The 9,604-nt window shown below is 36.2% G+C and overlaps 1 protein-coding gene across 1 annotated transcript; it reads left to right on the forward strand.

The window, feature by feature from the left end:
- The first annotated feature begins 302 nt into the window (after window positions 1-302).
- Window positions 303-7,431, forward strand: LOC107703684 (glucagon receptor-like). The gene is made up of 7 exons (XM_016506405.1): window positions 303-438; window positions 1,222-1,279; window positions 3,735-3,804; window positions 5,255-5,343; window positions 5,438-5,582; window positions 5,976-6,017; window positions 7,014-7,431. Exons 1-7 carry the CDS (start codon window positions 303-305, stop codon window positions 7,362-7,364), a joined length of 891 nt encoding a protein of 296 aa, XP_016361891.1. The 3' UTR covers window positions 7,365-7,431.
- The last annotated feature ends 2,173 nt before the right edge of the window (window positions 7,432-9,604 follow it).

A 9,604-nucleotide genomic window follows, 5' to 3' on the forward strand; every position in this document is an offset into this window, starting at 1 on the left:
ATGGATGATCAAATGCACTGTTGATTATTTCGATTATTATTATTGAATTTATTGATTAGTTGTTGTAGCCCGTAAAAGTTATTTCATAAGAGTGATTCAACATACTATATATTATATATCCATTAATGTTCCATCTTTTATATATTGATTTGATAATGAATAAATATACATGATATAACACTTTGTCACTAATAGTATCACGCTCCTGTACGTCAGGAGGTCTGTTATTGGTCAGTGGGCGTGTCATCAGAGGCTGAATTTGCATATGTGTTCCTCAGACGGTGAGCGGCTGCCGTGTCGCCATGGTGATGATGCAGTACAGCGTCATGGCCAACAACTACTGGCTGCTGGTGGAGGGTCTGTATCTGCACAGCCTGCTGGTCATCACCGTCTTCTCCGAGAGGAACTACTTCTACATTTACCTCTGCATCGGCTGGGGTGCGTCAGCCATCGGCACACAATCATTCATAATCACGTCCTTTCAGAAGAGTGTTTTTCTTATAACTGAAGTCTGAGCCGCTCAGAATTAGCACAAAGAGAGGCCATAAAACAACAGTCATTTTCACCTTCACCGCGAGTGGTTTGATGTGTTTCTGAGTTAGATTCAGAAGAGCAAACGCGACTGAATTTGGAGAAATTTTCCGTGCTTGTATATATATATATAAATAAAAATATATAAAATATTCTACATCCTGCCCAGTTTTGTCCTCCAAACAATGTACAATTCGAGGCCTATCAAAGCAAATATAGTGAATTTAACCCTAAAGCGCATCTGAAGCCCAGCAGTAAATCCTAATGTGCTGATGGATATGGAACAAGTTTGTGTGGGATCGGCACAGATATAGGAGGATAAAAATGTTAGACGGTCAGACTATTAGCTCTTTATGAGCTTTATGATCTCCCCGGATGCTCATGTTCTGACTGAAAGCAGGTGGAAAGACTCATAAAGCGGCCCATTGCTCTTAAATAATACACACACCTATGTGTGAACCAGCGTGATCTCGTTAGTATTCATGGGTATTTGTGTTTAAAGTGCAGTTGGATATAAACCCATATCCACTAAGGCAATGTATTGATAGGTTCTGGCCTGATTGTGGATCAGTGTAAGTGTAGACCTGACGAGCCTCAGGTGACTCTAGACACGCCCCCTCTCCCTCTGCACCAATCAGGTGCTCTCGCGATGATGATGAGTTGGCGTTTGAGTATAAAGTGTTGATGAAGGCGCTGCTGTTTCTCTCTCATCGCATCTGTATTTTCTCGCTCTTCTTTCCTCTCTAAGGTATGGCAGCGAATATCATTTCCGCTCTTTTATTTGCCTTTCCGTTTATTGTTTGAGTTTAATTTGATTCTTCAGTGGGTGTTGTGGTGACACAACATATTTCATAACCCACGGTTGAGTTCGTGTAAGTTTTAGTTTCCGTTTGGTTTTCTTCTGCTCAAGGCCATGTTTCTGCATTTATACCTGCAGATTTTAAAGACATATTCCAGGTGCAAATTAAGCTTCATTAAAATTGTACTTGTGGCAATTAAATTGATTACCAAAAAAAAAGTCCACTTTCCCCCTTTTCTTTAAAAAAAAGCAAAAATCTGGTTTGCAGTAAAGCACCTACTGTACAATAAGAAGTGAATGGGGAAGATCCATTAACCTACTCACTGTTATAATAATAACAATATAGCCACATGACATGAACATTATGCATGTTAACATTATTTTAGTCTGATATTTTGTTTTTTTGTGTAAAGTTAACTTTAACTTGCAATGACAATGCAATGTCATAAACCATAAAACATTTGTAAAAACACATTTAAACAACTTTACAGCTCAAATACACAAGCTTTAACAGAAGAATAATTACAAGTACGAGTAATAAATGGAAGCAAGTTCCAAAAATGGGCTTCATTAAAATATATTTATAAAGCACATTTAAAAACAACAAACGATTACTAAAGTGATGCACAATCAGCAAAAATGCAATAAATACAGAAAATACAAAGTTAAATAATAGCATAGACTAATAAAACAATACAACTTTGATTGCAAGTGCTTCTTTTTTTCAAGAAAAAGAGGGATGAGTAAAAAAAAGCTTTATAAAAGTTATGTACAAACATAAAAATGAAAAGAGTAAATATAAAAATTAATTTAAAATATTAATCAAAACCATAATAGTATCTCAATGATTATATTTTAATTAAATGTTAATTAGTTAACATTTTTAATTTTAATTAATATTTAACATGAATTAATATTTAACATTAACAATAAGTACAATTACATTTATTTTTTTTATTTTTTTCAAATGAATTTAATTTATTAATCAATTAATATACCCACAGTTTCAACAGTACAAGACATGAACAATTAGTGTGTTAGTCTGGTAAAATCACTTACTAGAAATGTTTCTGTGGAGTTCAATCCAATGTCAGCCTTGTTGCCATAATGCCATAAACCTTCATAGCTCAAACAATACAGTTTTAACAAATTCATAATTTCAAGTACTTTTATAAAAATAAAAAATAAACACTTCTGCTTTTACGTCATCCAAAGAATTGCCCCATTACATTTTTTAAAGTGCATTTAAAATAAAATAAAGCAACAAATGCTTTATTAAAGTGCTGGATAAAATTACAAGTAATACAAAACTGAACAGAACATAACAGACTAATAAAACAGTATTAGTGCTGCTTTTTCTATCTTATTTTTTAAAGAAAAAAGTAGTGATGAGACAAAATTATTTTCATTTATTTGTTTTGTTGTTGGTGTTGTTAATCAACAAAATGCCACGAATGCTGTTGATCGAATATTGAATATAAGTTCTGTCGTAAACAGAGATTTTCAAATGACTTCATTAATCCAGTTTAGATGTGTCTGACTTCTAAAAAAAAAAAAAAGCCATTTATAAAAGTCTTTGTTGAACTTAATAAATGAGTCGTGTTGTGGGATTATTGAATGGTACAAAGCTCAAATGCTTCCAGTCCTGCACGTCTACAGAGGATTCAGAGCCATTTGTATATGTTTAGACATTTATAAAGAACAAAAAATGCACAAATACCTCTGGAAACTAATGAGATCACCATTTGAACAGATGTTCACAGGTGTGTGTGAGAGTGATTTATTAGAAATAGTTATTAAGCCGCTGAGGAAAATCCTCTATTCAAATAACAATGAAGAAATCGTTGCCATGGTAACTCTTAATTAAAGACACATGCTTCTTTTACTTATAAGAGTAATCAGTGCTCAGTTTTGGAAAGCACACACACTCACTCACTCACTCACTCACTCACACACACACACACACACACATACTCACACTCACACTCACACTCACACTCACACACACACACTCACACACACACACACTCACACTCACTCACACACACACACACACACACCACACACACACACACACACACACACTATTTCTAAGGTTACTATTTCTCAGTAACCTTTCATCAAAATACAATAAAACTCGATCAGCCTCTGGAACGACTTAAATTCCTGATGGATAAAATAAAGTCCTGCACTTCAGATGTATGTTGTGTCTCATTAAATATGCCGTTTTACTGTGAAATATGTCACATACTGTAAATGTACATGAAAAAATGGGTTGCAAAATGCATTCCAGGTTGAATTTAAACAAAATTGAATTTCTTGTGACTGATGAATGATGGATTAGGTTTTTAACGGTTTGACATTTTTCATATTTATATGGATTATGATATTTTGTCATATGCAGATGCTGGGAAAGGAATATCAACATGGGCTACTGGTGGATCATCCGTTCTCCCATTCTGTTTGCGTATCTGGTAAGAGATTAACACAGACTTCACTATAAAGATATTTCTAACGATACATATATATCATCCACGCCAACGCACGATAACGTCTTTGGAGTCGATTCTGACTGTCAATGTTTTTATCGTTAATCAGCTGAGAAGAAAACGTTTTGAAAGTGATTACAACGATACCATCCCTCTGTGCAATTATCATTATAGTGGTGTGAATTTGCTGTTCTTTCAAAGCTAGAATGATTTTTAAAACTATATCTTTATCGTTATGTCGTCTTTGCTGTGAACGGGCCGTTACAGCTGATGTCATTCAGTCCGTTTGAAACTGAAAAAAACAAAACGCAGCCTTGCATGACAACGAAACCATTCGTCAAGAGTCTGCGCAGAAGATCCACTGTGTGTGTGTGTGTGTGTGTGTTGCATATGGAGTATTGAGATTCAAGCTGTCTCTAATATTCTGCATTTGCACGCTGATATTATCGGAGGACGTGTTCATTCAGCGAGAGCCTCGGGCGCAGGAACACATTATGACCTCCGCGTGACCTCCGGCGCACTCATCAACGCATAGTAATAATACAAAGTAATAAAGACAAACACAACAGAAATGTTGGTTCTACACAACATAACTGATTTATTTCACGAGTCCCATTTGTACTGCGCTTGTACCATGTTCTGATTTAAAAACTGCAGCAGAAACAGGCTTTGAACAGCTTTTTTTATGCGATATGTGAATCTACGGGATTTCTGTTCTCAGAAAAGTAGCCTATTTGGAAAACAATATTGATTTGCTTATGTATGACGCAGAATTAAATGAACCTTCAGTCATTATTTGTGTTGTTTTAGAATATTTGAGCCTTAATTAGAGGATAATACTCTTTACAGTTACTTTTATATTTTAATTTTTTACTTTATGCTCTCCCCTATTTACATATTTACATACATGCACATTTTAAAAAGTTGATAAAAAAATCTATATAACAAATAATCTGACAACGGTTCAAAACTGAAATTGCCAGATCTCGATCGCATTTTATTAATTAATGAATGTTTATGAATACATTTATTTGTTATTTATTAATTTGCAATTTAATGGCAAAGATGTTTATACATGAATTCAAATAATTGTAAAGTCTCTTGTGTTGTTTGTGTGGATCAATTCACTCATCATCTAAACTCAGTAAGAATCAAATATAAGATAAATTCATCAGTTATAACAGTGGTTTGTTTTGTGTTTGTCACACTAATTCTGCTCAGGCTTCAGAAGTTACACAGAACAGAATGAATGCATTATAAAGTCAAAATAGAGAGATCCCACTGATGTGTATGTGAGTTCATGCGTTACGCTTTGACATGTTATCATGTACGGTAGTGAAACTGAGGTATCGTGGTCTTTTGAATGACACGAATCACGTCAGTCTCAGTGATTTTAACCTCTCTCCCTTCCTCTCTTTCTTTTCTTCTGGAATAGATTAATTTCATCATATTCATTCGTATAATAAAGATTCTGATGTCCAAGCTGAAGGCGCATCAGATGAGATACACAGACTACAAGTTCAGGTAAAAGACCGCCGTATTTTTTATTGTTATTTTATCATGCAAGCAGAGCTCATGCTCTCATTAAATGTGTGTTTTTCTCTCTCGCTCTGCTCAGGCTGGCCAAGTCCACGCTCACGCTGATTCCTCTGCTGGGGATTCACGCCATCCTCTTCACCTTCGTCATCGATGAGTCCGTGCCGAAGGAGTCTCTTCTCAGGCTGATCCGCCTCTTCTACGACCTCCTGTTCAGCTCCTTCCAGGTCAGAGGGCAAAGGTCGCCGGCCCACCGTCACCATCAGACAGGGTCGTGTCTAGAGCATTTTAAATAGGGGGTCCAGTCCGTGGGGGGCGGGATCGCATATGGATTGCGTAACATTATGCGCTCTCAACATTGTCATTAAGATCACACTATAGAAACCGCCTAAAATTAGAAATTTACTAAAAACAAGCCTATGGCAAGACATTTGGTAGGGGGGGGCACCTGGGGTGGCCAGCCAAATTTCAGGGGGGACCGGTGCCACCCCTGGCCACCACGTAGACACGCCCCTGCCATCGGATCATTTCAATCAGAGTGTTTACAGAGATGGATGTTATCTGCTGTGAGATGAGAGCAGATGGTTGAGGTTCATGTGTGTTGTTGTCTGTAATTGTAGGGTCTGCTCGTGGCCATCCTGTACTGCTTCGTCAACAAAGAGGTGAGAGATATTCCTGTTTGTTTCTTTTTTTATATAATAAAAAAGCATCTCTTAAAATCACAGCTACACATGATCAAAGCAGGAGCTCTCAACCGGTTTTGCTTAATATGCTTAATTGTACATTGGACTAATTAAAACCAGTGTTAACCAGTAGTATCATTGAGATAGTATTATAGTTTTTATTAATATATAGAATTAATTTTTATTATCATTTTTATATTTTCCATTTGCATTTTTTGTTTTAGTAATTTTGTTGTTTTTTGTCATTTTAGTTTTTTTTTTAATTTTATTTCAGTTTTATTTCATATTTTATTCAGTTATATTTCAGTTATACTTGGAAACTGCCTTAGCAATTAGCTGAAAGAATGTTTCATTATTTATTTCATTAATTTCAGTTAACTGGTAACAATTATTTAAATGTTAACATTTAAGTAGCAAAAAAAAACAAAAAACTTGCAATAGGTAATAACATAATAGGCAGAATATGAAAGTTGACCATTTTAGAACATATATAAGCATTAAAAGTGATTTGCATGAACAACTCAAGGTTAAACACAGTGACAGATTAAATCTGCACCAAAATGCTGTTTAAATGAGAGCAGTATTTGACATCGACAGCAAAAGATTTCAGAGAAGTGATTTCACCTGCATTTTAAACATTGAGAAGCCTGTTTATTTTGCTATCCTAACTAAAAACCTATCGCATACTGTTAGAACATAGCTGTAAATAGCTTTTTGGGTCACGGCCAACTAGTTGGGAACCACTATTCACACCAAGTTTTCTGTTAATTTTAGTAGTGAATAAAAAGCATCCTTATGGAGCCCTTCATGTTAAGCATGAACAGTCACTCTTTTTTTTTCATAAGTATTGCATTTGATGCAATTTTTCACCATTTATTTTTTTTGTGTGTGTGTTTTTTTTCTTCAGTCATATCGCTCTTTTTTTTTTGTGAACAGTCCTCTGACTGAATAAACTGTGTTTCTCCGGCTCTCCAGGTCCAGAGCGAGATACTGAAGAAGTGGAAGAGGTGGAAACTAGGCAAGGACATTGAGGAAGAGTACCGTCACACCCACAGCCAGACGCCCCACGCCAAAAGCGGCAGCATGGCCCCAGCAATGACCCACGAATGCCCCGAATCCCCAGAACTGGCGGCCTCAGCGTCCCAGCGTCTAGTGACGGGCCTTCAGAATGGAGTGAGCCAGAACCGGAGCCGAGTGAGGCTGCAGTTGACCTCCGAGCCACAGGAGGGCGCCAGTAACTGCAGCTCTCTGACGGAAGACATTTGTCTGGAAGAGCGTCCCCTCAACAGTGAGTGCTCAGCGGTGGTGACAGAAACCAACCTTTAACACTAATGGATCAATGGAGATGATGTTTCATTCCAGATATGGTCTTCATGTTAGCAAACAGGCTTCTATCATGAGAAAGCATGGATATGTGGATTTAGTATTACGATATTATTGCAGACGATATATATCGCACACCCCTAATACACAGATGCATTCATTAATGTGTAATATGTTTTTTTTTCAAACTGATTATGAAAACTTAAATACAATGAGCTCTAAAAGATTTTCAGAATTTGTACAACTCTTTTGCTTTCGACCATCTACAAATGTTAAATATTCAAATAAAATGTTAAGGATTGCTTTATAGTTGTTTTATAGTTATTTTCAAAGCTTTCAATGTACTCTCATTATAAAAGAACGTCATTGTTTATTTAATTCTCTAAAGTATGTTTTTGTTAAAAACTATCCAAAATGAAAAATAATTTATGATCTCTGTACAGGAGAGATTTGGTGTTGTTTCCAAACAAAAGGAAATATATCGGTATCGGCTATCGGCCAAAATTAATTGAAAAATATCGGCAAAAATCTAATATTGTGCATCCTTAGTAATTATTGCTCATTAGTATGGTTGAATTGGATCATCGAAGGTCAGCAGCAAAGACATTGGTTAATAAAATGGGATTAAATACATTACAATACAATATAGGATATTTGTGTTATTTAACATATTTAATTATTACAGGGTTGTGTCATATTCTGAGTTTGCATTTCACTGTTTTTATTCATTTTGAGGAATATTGAATCTGTTTTTGTGTAAGTGAGATGAGTAAATGCATGTTGACATTTAGTCTTGAACTACAGTAATAATCATGTTCACACAGCGCTCTCAACGCCTCTGCACTCACTCCTGATTTCTCTCAACATGAGGACAGGAGAGCTGTCAGTCAACACATGAGAAACTAGACTAACTGGCATTACTTATATGAAACTTAGAATTTTTTTTTTTAGATTATTTTTGTAAATGAAAAAGTAATGCATTACGTTACTAGTTACTAGTAATCAGATTACGTAACTCGCGTTACTTGTAATGCTTCACCCCTTAATGCTGGTCATTACAATAGGGATCCACATGATCTGATGCGCAGATTTAGCTTATTTTCAAGTAGGTCACATAAATTTGGCAACAGAAAGCTGCTTAATTTTAAAGTTTATTGTATGTGAGCTGTGCTTCATACATCGTTACACTATTGACAGTATGAACATTTTTGGGCTGGAAAATTTTGTTGAAATTGAAAAAAACAAAAAAAAAAGTAAATATTCTTTTGACTGAACAATCACCTGGAAACCACCCAGAATAACTATTTGTGGCAGAAATTACCAGTTATATTTACATTTATGCACTTAGCTTTTATCCAAAGCGACTTAAAATAAAGAAGCATAAGCTATTTGTTACAGAGCCAACAATGTTCACAGAATTCAATGGCAGGTTTATTAGAAACCTAGATTGGCAAACAAGCCGGAGTAGAGGAGAAATGCAGAAAAGAGAAAATGTGTGTCTTCAGTTGCTTCTTGAATGTTGTGATGGTCTCAGCGGTTCGGTTTGAGGTGGGCAGCTCGTTCCACCAGAGAGGAGCAGAGAGGGTGAAGGGTCTGGAAAGTGTCTTCATGCCTCGCTGTGAAGGAACGACAAAGCACTGCTACACTTGGTTATTTACCCACTCAGGAGTTAAAACCCGCTTTCGCTGAGTTGCCCTTTAAGAATGCTCACCAAAACATCTCACACTGGCAGAAAAGCTGTGAGGTGTCCATAATTCAGTTCTGTTTCTACTGAACACTAACAAACTAAGAAAAGGAAACTCATCGCTTGCTCAGCATCAAAACACCTGAGATTGATGTTTCATGTGGGGTGTTCGGTTGTTTCTTGACCAGATGCTTTAATAAACGGTGTCAAATTCAAGCAGATCCTCAGTAGAAGCTTTTTTTTTTTTTTTGGAAGCGTACAGTGTGAAGTGACAGTGTTTACTCGCTATATGTCCATCCACACACTTCACCAGAGTGCCATTCTTACAGACTACCCACAATTCATCAGGACGAGAATCAACAGCTCAACTGAGAGCTCAGGAATGCTCTTTATGGTTCCCATGTGAGGCTTCTGGGATTGTGGAGGATCTCTAACAGCGTTCAAGACCATTACTTAAACATGACATGCTTAATCATTCTGTATTTGGGTGAAAATGGTGTATTTCAATGCAAGACTGAAACAGTCTCCCGGTTCATGATGCATTATTTACTGAAGCAAA

The sequence above is a fragment of the Sinocyclocheilus anshuiensis genome, unplaced genomic scaffold (genome assembly GCF_001515605.1).
Source record: "Sinocyclocheilus anshuiensis isolate Anshui unplaced genomic scaffold, SAMN03320099.WGS_v1.1 scaffold274, whole genome shotgun sequence".
Taxonomy (NCBI): Eukaryota; Metazoa; Chordata; class Actinopteri; order Cypriniformes; family Cyprinidae; genus Sinocyclocheilus; species Sinocyclocheilus anshuiensis.